General features: G+C 55.4%; 1 protein-coding gene across 6 annotated transcripts in view; it reads left to right on the top strand.

The window, feature by feature from the left end:
* Positions 1 to 9,211: 9,211 nt before the first annotated feature.
* AHNAK (AHNAK nucleoprotein) overlaps positions 9,212 to 21,354 on the top strand; it is a 92,245-nt gene continuing 80,102 nt past the window's right edge. The window contains exons 1-4 of one of the 6 annotated variants that reach the window (XM_081062528.1): positions 9,212 to 9,407; positions 19,859 to 19,960; positions 20,251 to 20,407; positions 20,793 to 20,980. In XM_081062528.1, the coding sequence (XP_080918654.1) occupies positions 20,251 to 20,407; positions 20,793 to 20,980 (345 nt within the window). In that variant the 5' untranslated portion in view covers positions 9,212 to 9,407; positions 19,859 to 19,960. Of the gene's footprint in view, positions 9,408 to 10,441; positions 10,541 to 19,858; positions 19,961 to 20,250; positions 20,408 to 20,792; positions 20,981 to 21,354 lie in introns of those variants that run through there. The other 5 variants (XM_081062531.1, XM_081062526.1, XM_081062529.1 and 2 more) reach the window with 5 other exon arrangements.

Raw genomic sequence — 21,354 nt, forward strand, 5'->3', positions numbered from 1 at the left:
AGTTTTTCTCCTTTGAGCTTAATTTTTCTCCCCTTTTCACAGATTTTTGCCCCTACTCTGATTGCCTTTTTTTTTTTTTTAAGATTTTATTGGGGAAGGGGAACAGAACTTTATTGGGGAACAGTGTGTACTTCCTGTGTGTACTTTTTTCCACGTCAAGTTGTCCTTTCAATCTTAGTTGTGGAGGGTGCAGCTCAGCTCCAGGTCCAGTTGCCGTTGTTAGTTGCAGGGGGCACAGCCCATCATCCCTTGCGGGACTCCAGGAATCTAGCTGGCAACCTTGTGGTTGAGAGCCCACTGCCCATGTGGGAATCGAACTGGCAGCCTTCAGAGTTGGGAGCATGGCGCTCTAACCACCTGAGCCACCAGGCTGGCCCCTGATTGTCTTTTCTGAAGAACAGTGAAGATCTCCCTGTAAATGAAACAGCTCAGGTGAAGTTAGAAACCTAGTTCCATTGACTTTTTGAGGCATTAGCAGCAACAGTCATGACTTTGCCTTTGGTGTTCAGGTTAGGGTTTTATGTGTGTTTTTCTCCCATCCCCTTAGTCTAAGCAGGGGGCAGGGGGGGAGGCGGCTCCTGGCTTGGGTGGGGAAGAAGGTGATCTTTCAGGGTGTAGGAGGGGTTGGTAGCTTGGCTGTAATTAGCTGGGTAGCTTGACTGCAGTTGGGTTCTGTGACCGAATGGGCACAGGAAAGCTGTTGGGAATCCAGCTGGGTGAGGATGCGTTGCTTCTTGCTCCGAGTTTGCTTCCTGGCAAGTCCTCTGGCGTTGGACCCAGACTTGCTACCTGTCTCGCATCTGAGCCTCCTGGGCTCCTAGTGGGTAGGATCCGAAAGTGTGAGGTGCTGGCTGCCTGCACCCTGAGCTGCTTGCCGGGGCCTCACCTAACCTGTCAGACTCCCCTCCGGCTCCTGCCACACCCCCTGTGCCTTTGCTTGCTTCATCTTCACTACCTTCCTGAGGTCCTTATCTTCCCAGTGGCTGAAGATTTAGGCGGGGGAGACCAAGTTGTGCAAGTAGATTTGAGGCCTGAGAGGCCCAGGAGTGGGGCCCATTTAGGAAAATGGGGGTGGTTCTGCGGGTCCAATGCAAGCTTGATCAGCAGCAGGCCCGTAGCCCATGTGGACTGGCCAGCTCTGGCCTGGGGGGCTGGGACCTCCGCCTCCTAGCCTCCCTCGGAGTCTGCAGGAAGAGTGACTCATCCATACCTCCTGCCTCCTGGGCCTCTAGCTCTAGTGGTTTGGTGCAGAAGAGGGCGGCCTGGCCAGGTCGTTGGATGAGGCCAGGCCGCGTTTGGGGGAGGGCCAGTACCCACAAGCCGGAGGTGGGCTGGGAGGCCCGAGGGGAAGGGGTTGTGGCCTCAGGAAGGCTCGCAGCTGGCTTCCAAGGGAGAGTGAGATGGGGCCCTCCTTGCTGCCGAGATGGGCAAGAAAAAAGTTAACGGTGGGAGTTTTCTAGCAACACATGTGGGCGAAAAAGAGGGGAAGTACATCTGGAACTGGTTCGGTCCCCGCCCTGCCCCAGGGAAGCCTAAGACCGCATCGCCGCTGGCTCCGGACTTGAGCCCTCCCGGTCCCCTGTGGGTCCCCCACCCCCAGCACCTCCGGAGCAGGGCCTTTCCTCGCTTCTCCCAGTGACGGTGGGGGCGCTCCAGCCCTGCCCAGCCAGTGAGAGCCCGTGCGGGGACACGTCTCTAGTTGCTGGGCTATTTTCCAGACGTGCCAGTGAGGCTCGTGCTACCCGCGAGCCACCAAGAGCTGGCGTCCCTGCGCCCACGGTGCAGCGCGTGCCGGCAGGGTCTGGGGTCGCAGGGCGAGGAGGGAAGGGGGTGTGGAGAAGAGGGCGTGGAGAACTAGGTAGGATGAAGGAAGGAGGAGGCTATTTTATCCACTTACTGGGCAAAGCCTCGAGAAAGGGAGGTTGAGACTGGAGAGGGACTTGGGCTCAGAGGTGCATTTGAGTACGGATAAAAGCTTTCCAGAGCCTGAAGTGAGAATGGGAAGGGCTGAGACCTGCTTTAGGTTGTAGATAAACCAGTAGACACTGGCTATAAGCAGCTATTTATTTGTAGGCGCTTGTGCTTAAGTCACTTATTAAAAAGTCAAAAGCCTTTTAAATTCTTCCAAGAAAGACTAGATTGCCTTTTTTAAAAAAAATTATTTTATTCATGCCCTGTTTTGAGCTGGAGCTGGACAGCTGCTGCTCTCACTGGGTCAGACCCATTCCTCCAGCTGCCTACATGCCCCCAATGTGCCACTTCCCCTTTTGAAAGGTGGGGCAAGGGTCTAGAATGTTGAAGGGAGAGGAATGAAGTGCTTCGGAGACTCCACCCAGTCATTTCTGAAATTAATACTGTGGTTTTCATGGCAACCAGCACTCTTTGTCCTCAGAACCCAGAAGTGTCTGTCCTTCCACACATCAAAGGCGTTTCATTGGGTGGCTGTGGCTTCGCCCCACCGGCCATACATACAGGGCACTGTAAGTTCCCCAACTTGCTTTGGTCCTGTATGTTTGAATGTAATTCCAGGGTACCCACCCTCTTCTCTATTCTTCTCCTAATGCTGCAGAGCTAAAACATTGGCGCTCCCGAAAGGTTAGAGAAACTATGCCACCTGCTCTTGTCTGTTTGCTCTAATCAGGCTGGCACGGCTCCCGGAGGAGGCCGTAGTTTTACTGCAGTGGAATTACTGGGGTGTCCCAGGGCCTCTGCACCCCAGGGATGGTGGAGGGCGGAATAATGGCGGTTGCTGGCTAGTAGCACTATTGACTTGAATCTCTCAGAAGAGGGAGGGAGAATTCCTTGAGCAGGTGGGACTGGTTCGTTGGCCAAGATATCGTTGGTGACTTTAGATGTTCCTGGGTTTTTTTCATTCTTGTCATCCCCTCCCCTCATGTAGCCCTGCCCATCTTTGTTTCCCTGATTTTTTCGGATTCAAAGGGAGCCTGCTGACTTTAGCTTGTTTACACTCTGGGCAGGGCGCACAGAGCAGGGGCTAGCTGGTCAGTCAGGGTTTGGGGCTATTTCTGATCAGATCCCCCAGGAATGTGCCTCCTTCGACTTCCAGCTGCCCCCTCCCCTCCGCAGCAGGAGCAGCTGTCATGGGAGGGCCTCTCCCGCTGGCTCAGCCCTTTTGCAATCTTCTGGCTGGCTCTGCCAGGAAGGGGGTGGATAGTGGAAATGGGCAGAGCCAAGGGGTAAGCAAGGGGACATGGCAGGGCAGGGGGAGCCGGTAGAGGGTGGGGAGGGATATGGAGTTGAGGGCTGAGGGCAGAGGGGTTGCCAACGGCAGGTAGGAGTGGTTGCAGGCATCTGAGCAGACCAGGGAGGCAGTTCCAGGAGCTTAAGGCGTCCATCAAAGGCAGTGGGGGCTGCACTGGGGTTGGCCGCTTTCTAGGTGTGAGGGAGAGCTGGTTATAGCGGGACCCTGGCCAGTCATTCTTCAGGGAGATCCGCATTTCGCCTGACTCAGGGAGGCCACGGGTGCTTTCCTGCCAGTCTGCCTCTATGTGGGGCCTGAGTCACCGAGTTGCCTAGGGTGTTGGCTGCCTTGTGGTGGAGTGTCTGTGCCCTGCTCCACCCTCTCCCGCTGGTAGGACAGGGGTTAGCAAACACACCCCTTTTATCCCACTCTCCTCCATAGTAACTCTCCATCTCTTTGACTCAGACTCACAGAATATCCCTCATACAGGGATTACAGGGGAACACCCCAAATATTAATAACTCCTTTATTTTACCCATAGGGAAACTGGAGCCCAAAGAGGGGAAGTGACTTATCAAGGGCGCATGGTAGTCTGCACATTTCTTGCAGCCATTCACTGAGTCACCTCTGCTCTGAAGAAGAGCTGGAGGGTGCTTCTTCGAAAAGCTGAGGGTGTGAGCATGATGGACAAAGTACAGTAGGTTTCGGCGGCAGGGAGAGGGCGGCACTGAAGGCTGCCAGCAGCCCAGGACGGCAGGCCTGACTGGGGTAAGAGGTGTGGAAGTGGAGCAAGTCTTGGGGCAGGGTCAGCCTGCACGATCCAAGTCCCGCGGCGAGCAGAGGGCACAGGGTGGAGAAGAGGCGGGGCTTCAAGTGACAGGAACCTGAACTATGTGGTGACTCAGGCTCTGGGCAGCCTAGGCCCTTCCTTCCCAGCTCAGCCTCATCTCCTTAAACTGGACTTGGGAAGTGTAAGCAGAGAGGATGGAGGGAAACCCGGGCTGGTCTCCCTGTCCCCCTGGGGCCTGGGGGAAAGGCAGAGGAAGTTGGAAAGGATGAGAGAAAGGCGGATTCCAAAAATGGGGAGAGGAGGCTAGTGTTCCCCTCCCTCGTCCCCTCTCTCGGCCCCTCCCTCGCTGCTCCCCACGCCCTGCTGGGGAGGGAGCTGGCGGGGCGTTGGCTGCTCCGTTCATTCCAGCTCCCTCCCTCGGCTGCTGTTTACAACTCCGTCGCCCCATCCCCAACTCAGTTCTGAGCTCTTCTTTTGTCGCTCCTTCCCTCCCTCCTTCACAGTCTTCTTCAAGAGGCTTTTGCCACTTCTTTTCCTTAACCTGGGGTCCACCTTTCTTATTATCTTCTTGCTCCCACAGCGTCCCCACTGGCAACTCACAGGCCTGCAAGGCATCTCTCGCTGCCGCTGGGAATCCAACCATGCCCGGTGTGGCCACCAGCCGTGCTCTCCCTGCCCACTTCTGTTCCCTTGCTCTCGTCCTGACCATCTTGCTTTGCCTTCTTTCCTCCCAGAGTCTGTACTCAAAGCCCTGCGTCTTGTCTCTCGTTCTCTAGTCAGCTGTAACTTAGGTTCTGCTTGGGCCTGAAGATTTCAATTAGGACTGAGTGTAATGGGGGGTTGCTAGTCTCCCGGCTGTCTGGTCTGAGTAATTCAGGACTCCTTATTTGAAGCCCGAGACCTAAATACAGGCGGGGATTTGAATTGAGCTTGAGGAGGAAGATATTACTCAGCTTCGTATTTTGAGTTTGGGGTTTGAGAATTGCTTAGGAAATGATGTTTTGATCCCAGAACCACCCGATTGGTTTGCTGTTGAGCTGGGAAAGATGACAGATTAGGAAGCAATGGAAGTGAATGGAGAGGGGCCTGATGTGTTTGGCAGGGAGGCTAATCCCTGGGCTGCTTGTGTCTGGGGTGGAGGTGGGGTCTGGGCGACCCCAGATCCCACATGGCTCAAAGGAGGGCTAACTAACAGTCATTTCTCCACTCCGAAGGCTGCCCTGCCAAAGGGCCCTCGTGGAGCGGAAGTCTGCTTTCAAGGAGACTGCAGACAGCACCCTTCACTTCCGTTCTGGGATCGAAGTTTAAAAGCCGTGATTACTTTTGGAGCTCTTGGCGGCTTTCTTTCCCTGTAATACACTGATTTCAGAGAAGGGGACTGTGGCGAGAAGGGAGGGGACGGGGAATCCCCCTGGCAAGGGACCTGCCCACAGAGCGCCCCTTTGTGGTTGTTATGGAAACAGGCATAATAGGAACAAAACAGAGGCAGTCGCCTGGCAACAGAAGTCTAAGGTTTGTCACACACTCTACACATACATATCAGGGAACCCCCGAGGGAATAGCCCTTCTGAGGAAGCTGGGGTATCCCAGTGATGACGAGTCCTAGAACTCACCTGGCTTTGCCAGGGAGTCTGGAGGCCTGTGAGGTGGGACTTTGCCTCTCAAGTGGGAGGGAGTGAGTGCCAGCCGGAAGGCTGAAGTCCTCCCGGATCCCTGGGTAGACCTTATTTTGACTGAAGAGTCTGAAACCTGACAGAGGTTTTCTTTGCAATGTTGGGACCAAAGGGACTCCTTATAACTAAAAAATAGTGTGTGTGTGTGTGTGTGTGTGTGTGTGTGTGTGTCGGGGCGGGGGAGGTAGCCATGAAAATGACCTGGCAGAGAACACATAAACGCCCGGAGGGCAGGGCTTCCATCTTGTCAAGTTTTCTGTTGTCTGCACCACCAGTAGCACCACCAGCACCAGAGGCGCCTGGCCCGGTGTTGGACACTGTCAATGTTTGTGCAGGTGCACGAGAGCCCACAGGGCAAGAATTGCGCCCTGGGGGCTGAGAGTGAGGGGTGCAGGGTGCTGTTGTGAAGAGGTCCAGTTTGGGGGCCAGTTTACCTGTAGTTCATTTATTCAACGAAGTCTTCTTGATTGCTATGTGCCAGCCACCGCTCTAGGCATGAGACGTACAGCAGCAAACACGATATCCCTGCCCTGGTGCTTAGATGCTAGTGGGAGCTGTGACTCTTGCTTCTGAGGACGTTAGGTAAATCACTAACCCTCTCTGAGACCACGTCCAGAGTGTGTGAGGGTTAAATGAGGAAACACATGAAAATGCCTGCCGCAGTGTCAGAGGCAGTCACCATTCAGGTAGCATTGGGGGGGTGAGAGGTGGAGGGGGGTTGCAGCAGTGGGCAGAAGAAGAGTTGGCAGAAATTTCTAAGTGTGCGTCTTCAATTACATGATTGAAAACTGTTGAGTTAAAAAAAAATGTTGAAAATATTCCCTTCACCTGGGCTGAGGAGGCTGACCTGCTGTGTTCCTGGAAAAAAAGACCGGTCTTATATTAAATTTTGCTCCAAAAGACGCATTAGGGCTTATGTTCAGGGGATGTCCTCCTGGAAAATCATGCTAGGGCTTATTTTCCGGTTAGATCTTATTTTCGGGGAAACACGGTAGGAAACCCCAGTTCTGGTTCCAGCAGGCACGATCTGGTTTTTTAGGGGGAAGGGTCTTGGTTACCCCTTCTCTACATCCTATCCTAGAATGGGGCGGGAGCCAGTCCCTAGGACCACTCCCCTCCCAGTACCCCTGAATGAAGTACCTGGACAGTAATTACTGCTCTGCGGCTGCTCCAGAAAACAGCCTCTTCTGCCTTCTTCCCTGTTGACCAAGAGGGTGTCCAGAACAAACAATGGAGCAGGTAGGCTGGCGCTGAGTCCCGGACACCAGCCTTTGCTTTTTTACTCCTGGGGGGCCACTGGAGAACAAGCTGAGGTGAGGGCACAGCATCCACACCCTCCCCACTCTTCCTTTCCTGCCCCAGCCCCTCCCTTCAAACTCCCACAGCCCTTTTTTTTTTGCAACTACTCTACGTCTTTGTGGCATATGTTACGTTGTGACTATCTTTCTGAAAACCTAGGTGTAAAGCAGCTCCCATTTTAATATGCACTGGGAAAACTTGCACTTTCAGGGAACCAAATGATTCAAAAGGGGAGGGAGACCTTTGCATTGTTCCACCTTCCTGCATTATTTACATCGTTCATCATATGGAGGCATTGACTTCATTTAAAACACGTCAACAAGGATTATCTGACTTGTAGCATCACAGGCCACTTTAGTTTGTCTGTATTCTTGGTTCTTGCTCCATGTTTAAAACGCCTGAATAAATGTTATTTAAAAGGACATAAAAATTTAAAAGCCATTGGTAAAGGAAATAATTAGCTCTTGGGTTTTATTTTTTTAAAGCATCCCAAAGTTGAGAAGTTTAGATTTTTTTAAGTAAGGTAGGTACTACTGTGTGTCCCCCAAAATAAGACCTAGCCGGACAATCAGCTCTAATGCGTCTTTTGGAGCAAAAATTAATATAAGACCCGGTCTTACTTTACTATAAGACCGGGTATAATATAAGACCGGGTCTTATATTAATTTTTGCTCCAAAAGACGCATTAGAGCTGATTGTCCGTCTAGGTCTTATTTTCGGGGAAACACAGTAGGAAAGGGGTACAGAACAAAGGTGATTCTTCAGAAAGTCTGGTCGACGACTATGCTGATGATGTGTGTGGTGGGACTGCCTCTGCTGTGGGTTTGAGTCACTACCTGGGGGTGTGTGTGTGTGTGTGAGAGAGAGAGAGAGAGAGAGAGAGAGAGAGAGAGAGAGAGAGAGAGAGAGGGAGGGAGGAGAAAATGCTGGTGCACAGCGCTGTTTTCTCTGTGTCTTTGCATGTCCATGCCTGTCTGAATGTCTACACATGTGTCTCCTCCACCTTTCTGTGCCCATTATATGAGTGTCTGCATGTCTCTGGCTCCTTTTGCTGTCTCTTCCCTCCCCCACGGCCTGCACCCTGTGCCGGTAACTGGACCTGGGACACAGCCCCCAGGGCTGGCAGCAGAGTTGGCTGCTGGGTATTTTTAGCCTGTAAACATGTTTGCCATTTCAGAGGACAGGGCCTCTGGTCTCAACCCCAGCCCACTCATGATCCTGCAGCAAGGGGGTGCTCCTGCCCAGGCGGGTTTTCTCAGGTCCCCAGCCTGGGGTCTCCCTTCCCCAGCATTTGAGAAGGAAAGAAAACTGGCTTGATGTGAGCAGTGGGTGGCTACCTAGGAAGGAGGACAGAGGATTCGTGGGGGAGAAATGGAGAATGGAGGTGTGGAAGGGGGAGATGTAGCCAGAAGGACCCCACACCCCATCATTAAGCATTTAATAAAATCTCCATGCAGTTGGAAATGGCTGTGGGAAATGGCTGTAAATTTGGAAACAAAGCGTCCTGCAAGTGGGGAGGTGGGGGAGGGGCTCAGAGAAAGGATCTGAGAAGGAATGGGCAGGTAGAGGACAGGCCAGAGCTATGGCTTCCCTCGGACTCTGGAGAGGGAGGTGGCAGCCTGGGCTGTGCTTCCAAAGGGTGGCAGGGTGTCACTGCAGCAGCCCAAGCAGCATGATTGTGATGGGGCGCTGGTGACCCTGGTCCAGGAAGTGAGGCCAGCATCTCTAGGCTGGTTCTGTGGGGGCAGGGGCAGAAGGGCACCTAGAAAGAGGCAAGGTGAGAAATGGGCACGCCTGCTTGGAGACTGGGGCCTAGGATTTGTAGTTGCTTGTGTTGAGAGAAAATCAAAAGGCCCCTGTCAAACTGGAGGTCGCGGCTGAATCACCCAAGCCCCCCAGCCGCTTTCTGAACCCCTTGGTCCTTCCTGCAAAAGTTCTGATTCGCATTTCCAGCTGCGCGAGGATGAACCTCAGGGAGCTCCGACGAGTTTCTTGAGGGTGAAGCCACACATTGCATATGTTGGAGATAGATCCAGGGCTGAGCTAGTAGTACAAGGGGAAAGGATGTGGGGTGGGTGGGGTAGACAGTACTTCGGGCGTGCGTGCCCCTGGTCCCCGTCCTCTCGCCCCCCGCCACCCCCAAGCAGCCCGCTCCCGGGTCCCTCCAGAGTCGCCCGGGCTAGCTCGTCCCAGTCCCACTCCGGCCCCGCCCGGCCCCGCCCTCTCCCCACATCTCGGGGCAGACCCGCCCGCCACAGCCGGAGTTACAAGAGCCGCCTCCGCGCAAGGGGGCCCGGCCACTCGGAGCAGCTCCGCCGCGGGGACTGCACCACCCGCCCTGCCGGACCCGCCCCGACCGGGGCTCGCCGAACTGCAACCGCCGCAGCACCGCGACCTCGGGCCCTGCGCGGGCCATGGCTGTGCCCTCGGGCTGAGCGCGCAGGTAGGGGCGTCCCGCGCACAGCGGCGCGGTCTGGGAACAGGACACCGGGAACAGGCGAGGGGAGGTGGGTAGCAGGGCTTGGGCGAGGCGTTTTGGTGGGTGTCACTGTGAGGATTCAAACAATTTGGAACAAGCTGGGCACACCGGGGCCGCGCAGGGAGTCGACGCGTCGCTCACTGGGAGCCTAGCTCTGGCTCCGGAGTTGGAGCACAAGTTGGGCAAAGTTGGAAAATCGCTCCGAAACGTGCTTTGCTCCAGTCTGTATTTCTCTTGAGGGATGATTTCGGCCCCACTGCAAAGCAGGGCTTCGCGCTCCGGGCCTGGTGGCTCCCGATGGCCCCGTCCCACCCCTCCCTCTCCCTGGGGCGGTGGCTCAGCGCACTGCTCCGCTGCTATTCCATGTCTATTGGAGAAGTTTCCGAGATCGCCGCCGCGGCCCCAGGAGCCCTACGGGCGCTCCACTGTCCCTCCCAGCTCCCCACACCTCCGCCCCGATCTCGCGGCCCGAGTTCCCCCGGCCCCACCCAGGTCGGTACAACAGGCCTTTCCCTCACTTGCTGCTGGCGGCGCCCTCAGTCCCCCTCCAGCTGCCCCACCCTAGTCTTGCCCCTCTGTGTGCCCCGCTCCCGAAAACGCCCTTCTCCCTGTAGGGCCGCGGAGCCTGGAGTTTGCAGCGCGCCTCCCAGCGGCACGGGTGGGAGTGGGGGTGGGGGACTTAATTAGGGAGATTCCTGCACTGGGGGGGGGGGCTGCGCGGAGGCACAGCCCCCCGGACCGCCCCTTCCCTTCGGAGGCGGTGCTCTCTCCCCCACCCCACTCCCAAACCCGTCCGGGCGGGATGGCCCCCGCCCCAGCGCCTGGATTGGCGCCAGCAGCCTGAGGAATGTGGTGGTTGGAGCCGGTGACTAATTCAAACCAGAACTCGGGGAGGAGTGGTGAGGGGCAAAGGGGAGGGGGAAGGGGCTGTGTGTGGGAGGTGGGGGCAGGAGCCGGGCTCCGCGTAGGAGGAAGGCTGAGCTGCTCTCTCTGCAGCCCTCCACTTGAGCAGTGCGCCCCAGGAGAGTGCCGGGGGGCCAAGTCCTGCCTTGGAGTTTCAAAGGCAGTGTGCTTAGGATGTGTTCGAACTATGTTATGTAAGGCTTTCGCATGCTGGGAGAGGGTGTGCAATATACGAGGGCCTGGCCCTTCCCTGGCAGCGATGGACACCCCCTGCAGTGCCAGGGCCCGGGATGTGGGGGCGCAGCCCCTTGGCGCCGCTGGCCGAGTGGGACACGTGGGGTTTGAGTAGGTCTGGCTGTGCCCTTTGTATGGGAGGGGAGCGGAGTGGGCAGGTAGAGAATCTCACAGCTCTAGCTGGGCCCGAGCAGCAAGTGGGCGACGTATCTGGTGCCTCTGCGCGATGTGACCACAGAGAATTGTGTGCGTTGTGTGTGGTCACACTTTTCACAGGGTGGGGCCGCGGAGAGGTGGTAGTGAGGTGCCCCCAGGAAGCCTGCAGTCTCTGCTGAGTGCCTTGATCTGTGGAGTGGATTTGTGGAAAGGCAAGACTCGTTCTTCCCATGGCAATGGGGTCCTTATAACATGACCTGGAGTGAATGGGTGAAAAAGGACCCAGATATTTACCTTTGTGCCCCCAGCACAGGGCTGAGCTCCCAATAATTGGTTTTGAAAGTTTCCTCTATTAGAATCCAGCCTCTGGTTGCAGGCATCACATGCCCTCTCTCACAGCCTAGCACAGGAGAGGGGTCGGGTTGATTTTGTGGGATGCAGTGATGCCTTGGGGGCTGTGGTGACCCGGGAAAGCAAGGGAGAGGGGCGGGGCGGAGGGAGAGATTGAAAAGGCCTTGAAAGGGTTTTTATGGCCTTCACACCTATGCTAGGTCTAAATTGGGGGAGTAGATTCTGCTTTCACGCAGCTCTCTCTTCCCCTGCCTGCCAGAAGGGAAACCCCTGGGGCAGGGTGTGGCACTCACGTCCTCTCTGAAGCTGAATGGGGAAGCTTCCTTCTTGGCCCACTGGGATGACAGGCTGGGCCAGCACGTGGGTGGTGAGTGTGCAGAGGTGCAGAGTGGGGAGCAGAGGGAACCCCAGGCTTAGGGGGCACTGCCCTCCTTGCTGTGAGCTGTGGGATGAGGGAGGGTGGGAGAGAACCTGGGACGGTGAGAGCTGGGCTAGCAGAGGACACAAGGTCTAGGGGGTTGGAGATGGAGACTGGAAGGTGTCTCTAAAGCTCTGTCTTTAAGAATACTGGTCAGAGAACAGGACACACAGGGAGCCACATAAATCACGCGGAGGCTTGGTGCTGCCAATATGGAGCCCACAGCAGTGATTCAGGGGTTCTGGTCTGGGCAGTTCCTTGAAGAGCTAACCTCACAGAGCTAAGGACTTGCACCAGCCGGCCTTGGTTCAGGGAGTGAGGCTATAGGTCCAGGACCCAGGGTAGGAAAGAGAGTGAATCATGGGAGACCGTGAGGGAGGAGGCCAGCATTGGTAAAGGGCAGGGAACGGGCTGGGGGTCCCCGGGTCACCTCAGTCCCAGGGAGGCCTTGGATGGAGGTGCCTGGGCACTGCCAGGCTGGATTTTTTGGCTCAACTTGGAATTGGCTGGCTAGTTCTGGCAGAGCACAGCACCCAGAGCCTGAGGAGCTGGTTTGAGGGGTTGGGGCAAAGCTGTGGGGGTGGAGGGGTGTGTGGGGCTCTGGGGTGTGGTCACCACCTTCCTCAGAACTTGGGAACCGCCTGGGGACAGAAAGAGGGGCCGACTGGGAGAGCTAGTCTGAGTCCTGACAGGAACTCTCCCCATGCTGGCTCTTTCCCCCCACCACTCCCAGCTGCCCCCAAGTTTCTCTCCCTGGAACTGGGTTGACCACGTGGAAGGGAGGTGGCCACTGGAGAGGGTTTAGAATGTTCTGTTTCGTTGGTGGTGAGTGTCTAGGGCTCTCTCTTTGTCCCCATGACTTCACCCAGGCTCCCAGGGAGCTGCCATCTCCTCAGGCTCAGGGCTCTGTGGGTGGGCTACAGCAGGGCTCTGCAGGAATGCATGTTTTGGTGGGGCCCCTTTTCCTTCCTGCTGGCCTTAGTTCCCATCAGCAGGGGCTGGGCTGTTGTAGCTGGTGGTCCTGAGTCCAGGGGTTGATGTTTCACTGTGGCTTTGGGTCACTGTCTTGTCACAGCAGTGAGATGTATGTTACTACCTGTGAGAGGGTGTCCGTCTGTCTGTGCACTGGCATTGCAGTGGGCCTGGATGTGTCACCTCTGCCTGTGTCGGGGTTATAGGGCAGGGGACAGTGATGGGACTCTACCCTGGTGGTGGAGGTTTCATGGAGGCTGCAGGTAAGGATTGAAGTACATTTCTCCCCCCTGGACAGGTTCCAGGTCCTGGAGTTTGTGTCCAGAGACTGGAAAGAGGGCAAGGACAGCTCTGGGATTGAGGCCCCAGCCTGCTGTGCTGGCAGACCGAAGAGTTGCACACGGTGGTCAGGGAGGGGCATCCTGCCCTGTCCCCTGGGGCCAGGAGCGGAGGTTCTAGGGGAAGGGGAAGTGCCTGGAGCTGATCCGGGCTTGGCCTCATGTCCTGGCTGGGTTGGGGGTGGCTCTTTGGCAGCTGAGTGCCCTGCACTGGCGTGGCCTGACCGCTGGGTGGAGAGCTGTGCTGCGGTGGGGGCCCTATTTGGGGTACCCAATTGGGCCAGTGGGCAGCTCTCAAGCTGTAATCTGCCCCCAGGGAGAGCCAATGTGTTCTTCGCCCTGCTTACCTGCTCCTCGTGGGGGGCCACCCACAGAGTTGGTGGCTTAATCCCTGTGGTCCTGGGTTAAGACGCAAGGTTCCCTGGCTCTGTGGCCAGGTGTGGGGACTTCCTGCTGGAGGCTGTAGTGCTGCCACCCCTCTCACAAAGAGCGGGGGCGGGGGTGGGGGCGGGGGTGAGGGTGGGAGGGAGTCCCTTTTGGTCAGGGGAGGAAGCGGGAAGCTCCCTCTGCACTGAAAGTGAGAACTGGGAACTCCTGGGTTTCGGAGCAGCTCACTGAGGGCGTGGGAGGAAGCTAGCATGGCTAGGGGAGAGAAATAGGAAAAGGTGGCTGGGTGGAGCCCAGCAAGCAGCTGGCTGGCTGGGGTATGGGTGGGGCTGGGGCTGGAGATACAGAAAACTTCAGCCTGATGGTGAGGGGTAGAGAGGGCTGGAGAGGAGGGCTGGAAAAACTTCCTCCTGGTGAGTTATAGGCTGGGCAAGGGAGCAAGATAGGCAGGTGCGCACAGACGGAGAGAGGCAGAGACCCTGGGCACTAGGTTAACAGGTATCGGTGCTCTCCATGATGGGCAGGGCCTGGGGCTGCCCTAACAGGTGTCTGTGTGAGCAGGTGAAGGCAGTGGCTGTGAGCCTGCTCTGGGCTGTGAAGAATGGGGGATGGGCTGACAAACATCTCTGTGCACACACCTTTGTGTGTCTTTCTCTGAATGTCCTCCATTACTCAAGTCGCCTGTGTCTTGCAAGGTGTTCTAATTCTCCCTGATCACTCCACCTTCCCCAACACACACATCCCATTCAAGTTGAAATTGCTCCCCAGCCCACCGCCATGTACCACCAGAATCAGCTGAGTATAAAAGTTCTTGCTTCCAGCTTAGGCTCTGGAGACCACTGTGCAGTTCTACTCCAGTTAAAATAGGACCAAGTTTTTGTTTGTTTGTTTGTTTGTTTGTTCCCAGACAGGGGTCTGGTGGCTGCAAACATGGAGGTCTATTTGGAGGCTTAGGCCCCGGAAGAGATCTACTTCTGGGTTTCTCTGGGAAGAGGGTCTGCCTATCATGGCTGTTCCCATTTCCCAGGAGTGGAAATGTTTGCCTTGCCCTGTCAGTGCCCGGTTCTAGAGGGGGGATAATTCTCTGGGCCTTCACGTGCTGGGGCCCAAGAGAGTCTACAGGTGAGCTGGGTTCTGGGCAGCTCAGAATTTTTGACCCGTGGGGACATGAGCCTCAGAACAAGAAGTTCCCTCAGATTCTGGGCTCTGGGATGCCTGGGACGCTGCCCATTCTGGGTTTGCTGTCCCCAGGCTGGACCCGGACGAGGCCCATCTTCCTGTGGGTGTGTCTCTCTGATTCTCACTCTGCCCCCGTCCAGCACAGATTTCTTTCTTCTCTTTATCTCCCTTGGGTATCTCGCTCTGTGGTTTCTCATCCTGTGTGTGTATTTATTTGTGCCTTCGTCCCCCTACATGGGTAAAGACCGCGTCAGAGGACCCCAGGCTTGCATTTCAAGCCTGTCTCGTACTTGGGCAAATCATCTTTCCTCTGGGCCCGTTTCTGCATCTCTTAAGTAAGGATATTAATTTTTTTTTTTGGAAAGGGGAACAGGACTTTATTGGGGAACAGTGTGTACTTCCAGGCCTTTTTTCCAAGTCAAGTTGTTGTCCTTTCAATCTTAGTTGTGGAGGGCGCAACTCAGCTCCAGGTCCAGTTGCCGTTACTAGTTGTAGGGGGCGCAGCCCACCATCCCTTGCGGGAGTCGAACCAGCAACCTTGTGGTTGAGAGGATGCGCTCCAACCAACTGAGCCATCCGGGAGGCAGCTCAGCTCAAGGTGCCGTGTTCAATCTTAGTTGCAGTTGTCGCTGCCCCCCCATCCCTTGAGGGAGTCGTACTGGCAACCTTGTGGTTGAGAGGACGCACTCCAACCAACTGAGCCATCCGGGAGGCAGCTCAGCTCAAGGTGCCGTGTTCAATCTTAGTTGCAGGGGGCACAGTCTACCATCCCTTGCGGGATTCGAGGAATCGAACCAGCAACCTCGTGGTTGAGCCCACGTGTAGGAATCGAACCGGCAGCCTTCGGAGTTAGGAGCCTGGAGCTCTACTGCCTGAGCCACCGGGCCAGCACAGGATATTAATTTTTAATCACATAGGGTTGTTTGGGGATTGAATGAGACCCCAGGCATGGAACCTAGAGCACAGTGCCTGGCACAGCATAGGCGTGCCACAAAATTCTCTTCTAACTTATTGGAGATTTTCTTTCAATGTGGAGCTTTCTCTTCCTCTTTGATGTCTAGTGAGTGGTTGTGAGAGTAGATCGCCCCTCTGGGTGTGTCTCTCTTTTCTTTGAACATCCCAACCCCTTGTTCTGGTTGTAACTATTTGGGGCTTTCCCTCTGGTGGCAGTTTCTAGCTCTGATAGTGAGTCATGTCATTTTCCTCTGCATGGGGACTGCTTCTCCCTGACCTGTGTATATGGTGGTGTTGGCTCACTCTTGTGCAGGATACTGTGCAGGATGGACGTTTCATTGCTGGTGGTGTCCTCACCGTGGCTGGGAGTGCTTGTCTCTGCCTTGGAGCGGCGCTTCTTGTGTCCAGCCGGGGCTGGATGGATGGATGTGTGAACTCGTGCTTCTCTGGTGTCTGTCTTGTCTTCAGGTTTGGGGCATACAGGCATTGAGGACATGAGCCTTTCTCTTGGGGAGCATGTGTGTATTAGTTCTTGTCATCTCGTCACTGATGCTGGCTGCAAGGCTGTCTTGGACTGCCGCAGCCATTAGGCTGGGCCCTTCCCTGGCTGTCTTCCTCTTCCTATTGACTTTTGGGAAGAAGAGACTGTGTTCCCTGGGGCCAGTGGGGAAGGATGCTCCTTTGGAGGTCACACCTGGTGGAGACCCTCCGCCTAGGGCAAATAGTCTGCTTCCCAGGTCTGTTCTAGTGTTAACCCCAATCTCCAGAGGTGGTATGGGCAGAGCCTTGCTGCTCTCTCTGTACATCTTCTTTGCAGATTTTTGTTTGTTTGTTTGTTTTTAAGGAGGGCGCAGCTCACAGTGGCCCATGTGGAGATCCAACCGGTAACCTTGGGGTTGTTAGCACCCCGCTCTAACCAACTGACCTAACTGGCCACCCCCTCTTTGCGGTTTTGAATCGACAGGACAGTCTTTTTCTTTTTCTTTTTTTTTTTTTTTTAATTTTTATTGGGGAATATTGGGGAACAGTGTGTTTTTCCAGGACCTGTCAGCTCCAAGTCAAGTCGTTCTTTTCAATCTAGTTGTGGAGGGCGCAGCTCACTGGCTCATGAGGGAATCAAACTGGCGACCTTGCTGTTATGAGCACCGTGCTCTAACCACTGAGCAAACCGGCCGCCCGGGACAGTCTTTTTCTTCTTGCTGCTTCTGGTGTGAATTACACTTTGTCCCTGCAGTCTCAGACGTGTGTCCTCTCAGCCTTGCAGCTGGAGTGGCCACACCGTCTCACTCCTGTTCTGCCCTTCAAGCAGCCCTCTGCCTTAGAAGGTCTCCACTGCAGCCCTGCTCATCCTTTCACCAAGGATACTGTGAGCCAGTGTCGGGTGGAGCACGGGTGGGCAGCCAACAGGCCTGGGTTCAGGGCCCCAACACTTGTCTAGTCTCCCCTCTGGGTCTCACTTTCCCCAGGTGTAAATAGCCGGCAGTGCTGTGCCAGAGATCTCTCAGCAGTGGTGGAAATGTGTCTGCACTGTCTAATATGGTAGCCCTGTGTGATTTTTGAGCTCTTGAAATATGACTACTGCAACCAATAAACTAAAATTTTAATTTAATTTCAGTTAATTTAAATTTAAATAGCTACATGATGTACCATGTTGGATGGCACAGTTCTAAGCTTTCTTCTGGCTCCAAAGGCTTAGGACACTTGGCTGAATGTGCAGAATTCCCCAGAGCTCCAAAGACCCTGTTTTTGGTAGCAGCAGGGTAGAGCCCCCGCCCCGGGGCAGCCTGGCTTTCCCTGACTTGTATGGGAGAAGGAAGGACCAGCCAGGCTCCAGGGGTGGGCAAGATGAGTGCTGGGAACCAAATGCAGAGAACAGGCCCTTACCACCATGGCCTGGAATCCCCTATCAGCACCCCCATGTCTGGCTATCTGAGTGGCTCAGATCAGATGAAAGGAGAGGGGAGTCCTTCCTGGTTGTGCCAGGAGGCCACTAAACCAGAGCAGACTGGGTGTGGGGTGTTTGGCACCCTGCTAGGGCCAACCTGCAGCCTCAAGTTCAATGTCTCTGTTCTCACAGGCTGTAGACCCTTCTCTACTCAGCACTGCCTTCTCCCCTCTTCATTAGCAGCGTAGGCCCAGGCATGCAGCAAGTCCTTCCTGAGCCTCCCAGCTGTGCTTCCAGGAGCTCCTGGCTTGGGGCTGCCTCCCAGGGAGCTGGCATGGAAGTTGACCGCCTGTGTTCCCTGGAGACCCAGCCCCACTGGCACCGGGGGTCGAGCCTGTGAAGTACTTTGTCGATGGGTGTTAGGTGTGACTCTTAGCATGTTTGGAGCTGTTGTGGCCTCAGTGATTCATTGGGGAAGGAGGGAAGGTGGGGCCTAGATGTGGGCGAGAGTGAGCTCGCTCTCCCCCTTCGAAGGCTGCTGGCTCAGCACCAGGATGTTGGGCTGAGAGGATGCTGGGCTGAGAGATGGAGCCCCCTGCTCAAAGAGGAAGAGAAGGGTGCCAGGGTGATCAGTGGCTTCAGAGATCTGAGAAGCCCTCAGGCTGGAAGCCTTTTTCCTTCCCTGCCCTGCCTGGCTCTTATCTGCAGGGCTGGCTTCTCGGTGCCAGGGAGGCTCCATTTAAGTTCCAGCTCTGCTGTTTCACGTTGGAAAGGGTCAGTGGGACTTCCTGTAGTTCCTCCTCTGCCTGTTGGGAAGGGAGGAGGTGTTGCCCCAGCAGCACCTGTGCTGATGAGGAGATACATCATTAATACCGCAGGTGTGAGTTCAGGCGATGTGGGGGCAGGGGACCATTTGGCTGTCTTCACTGGTGGTGTGTTCTGCTCCACATTGGAACTGCTAAGTGTCTGAGTTTCCAAGCAACACAATCAGGTCCTTAGAGGCAAACTGCTGTGTTTCCCCGAAAGTGAGACCTCGCCAGACAATCAGCTCTAATGTGTCTTTCGGAGCAAAAATTAACATAAGACCTGGTCTTATATTATACCTGGTCTTATAGTAAAATAAGACTGGGTCTCATATTAATTTTTGCTCCAAAAGACGCATGAGACCTGATAGTCCGGCTAGGTCTTATTTTCGGGGAAACACGGTAGCACTTTCAAGACCCCATTTATATTTCTCCCTCCAAAGGTCTCCCAAACCTTCTGGAACGTTCTGAGGCAAAATTGGTCACACCCAGAGCACCTTGCTCATAATTTATATTCGGGACAGGAACTGAGTCCTTTAAATCTCCATATCTGGCACATGGAGTGCATTCAATAAATGTTTAGAGAATGCATGAGTCAAGTTAGGCAATAATCTAATGCGGTGTATAATTCGGTGCTGGGCTGAGCTGTGTCTGTCCCTCGCTACTTTGCTCTGCAGGATCCAGTACAATGTGGGCCATGCACAAGATGATCAGTATGCATGTATTTATTGACTGGTTGACTAATTTCTGGATGTAAACTGCTTTAGGGCGGGGCCCTGGGCGAGGTGCTCCATGATTTATAGCGTCCCCCACACAGATCCACAGACATGCTTCTGGATGACTCTGCGGCCGCCATTTTGTGTGGGTGGCTGTAGGCCGTGGCTGTATCCTGAGTTCTGCCCGCTGTTTTTCCTGGGGCCGCTCTCCTGCTGACAGCCCCTCCTGTAGCCAGAGGGGCGTCTTTGCTCCTAAGTGCCCGCACCTATGGGGGCCTGGCTCAGGGCCCAGCGTGGGCAGCCAGATGGGCCCTGACTCACCACGTCCCTGAGGCAGCTCAGCTGGACTCCAGCCGCTTGGGCTGGGGCCAGTGCCTTGGCGGGGACTGGGGTTCCCTTTGTTCAGCTGCTGCCTGTGGCGGGGCTTGTGGAGCTCCCAACTAGCCAGGGTCCTCCTGGTCCTGAGGACTGGGTGACCCAGAGTCACTATTTGTCACCACAGTTCCTGCTTTCAGGCCTCCCAGTGGCCCCCAGTGCTGGAGACACTGAGGAGCCTCTGTCCTTTGAGGTGTCTCACATGGTTAAAGCTACAGACCTGACAGAACATAGGGGAAAGAGCTACAGACTCGGGTCTGAGCCCAGGCGTTGCTCCCTTATTGTGAATCTGGGGCAAATTGGCTGCTGAATCTCAATCTCTCCATCTGTAAAATGGGGACAGTAACATCTCCCTCCTGAAGCTGGTGTAAAGATCCAAATCAGAATGCATGTCAAGAGGCTCCTGTGCAGCAGAGCTTTCATATGTACTTTCTCTCTTCTTCAGTCCTCATGGAAATCCTTTGTTATCTCCATTTTCACAGATGAGAAATTGAATGACTTATCCAGGGTCACACAGCTGGAAGGGTGCAGCGCCAGGCCCTTAGCATGCAAAGGGCCTCTAAACTCCCTTTGCATGCTCCCAGGCTGGAGAGTCATGTATGAATGGAATTGATGACAGTAGTGGGGGTCAGGGCTTTGGCCTGGGCTGGAGAACAGAATATCCAGGCATCCTTTGCGTGGCTGCTGGTCGGGGTTCGAGCAAGCAGTTGTTGAGTATGGACATCATTGTGAGCTTTTCTCTAGGCTGTGTGACCGAGATTCCCTGCGAGAGAGACTGAGGAGAGGACAGGAAGGAGGGGCGGGCTCCCGGCAAGGCATTCGCTCCTGAACAGAGTCCTGCTAACGGTCAGTAGGAGGGAGGGTGATGAGAGAGGTGGAGGTGCTGGGATGGGGAAGGTGGAGAACCCCGGGTGGCATTGGGAGGCAGGGCTTGGGTGGAAGGGATGTGAGGGGCTGGTGACCTCAGAAGCCGCTTGCATCCACATTCCTGCTGCCCCTTGAAGCACTGTAGGCACCTGGGGGACAGTGCTGCACCCCTGCGAGTTCGTAGCACCTGAGATCCCTGGCTTTCTCATACTCTCATTGCTGTGCCTTGTACCCCACTGTCCTCAGCTCATTTCCTTCCCTCGTCCCAGATGGAGAAGGAGGAGGAGACAACCCGGGAGCTGTTGCTGCCCAACTGGCAGGGCAGCGGCTCCCATGGGCTAACCATTGCCCAGAGGGACGACGGCGTCTTTGTGCAGGAGGTGATGCAGAATTCCCCTGCGGCCCGCACTGGGGTGGTCAAGGAGGGTGAGTCATCTCTGTGTGAGCTGGGTGCTGGGTTGGGGTGGGTGAGGGTGAAGGGACAGGCAGGGGGCAGGCAGAAGTGGGCACGTGGCTGGGGAGGGCCTGGTCCCAGTGCTATCAGGATGGTCAGTACCCAGGCCCTGCTTTCCTGTCTGTCACTTGCTCACTGTCCTCGGGGTAAATGGTCATGTGGGGTGGTGGAGACATAATCCTCGATTCCGACTTCCACTCACAAGCTCTTGCCAATGTGGGCAAATCAGTTTTTTCATCTATACAAGGCGTTGCAGGGTGGTCGTGACATGCATGAAATGCAAGTCAGTTCGCATGCCAAGCCCGCAGTGGTTGGTTGTTTTTCCCTGAGACCTGCTTCTTGTTCCTCCCTGCTCAGGGGACCAGATTGTGGGTGCCACCATCTACTTTGACAACCTGCAGTCGGGCGAAGTGACCCAGCTGCTGAGCACCATGGGGCACCACACCGTGGGTCTGAAGCTGCACCGTAAGGGGGACCGCTCCCCTGAGCCTGGCCAGACCTTTACCCACGAAGTCTTTAGCTCCCACAGCTCCGAGGTGGTTCTGGTGAGTGCCTTGCTGGCCTGTCTGCGCCCAGAGCTCCCCCTGGTCACGCCGACCTGCTGGCCCCACTTCCTGAGCCTTCTGTCTGCCCATTGGACCTCTCTTATCATTCCTTCTCCTAATTTCACCCCCTCGGTCTCTCTGTTGAGCCAGTCTATCTGTTCTTATTCACGTGTGGCATGTGGCTGACGCAGCCCCGGAAAGTCTTCTGTCAGTCTCTTCCGAGTGCCACGGTGTGGGAACCGACTCATGCTGTCTGCTCCTAGATGCCAGGAGGAAGGTTGGCTGCTTTGCCAGAATCTTTGAAATGATTTCACAGGTGCCCAGCTCTGCCTCACAGACCATTTTTCTACTCCCAGAGGCCTGGACTCATCTGT

Source organism: Rhinolophus hipposideros, assembly GCF_964194185.1.
Source record: "Rhinolophus hipposideros genome assembly, chromosome: 10".
NCBI lineage: Eukaryota > Metazoa > Chordata > Mammalia > Chiroptera > Rhinolophidae > Rhinolophus > Rhinolophus hipposideros.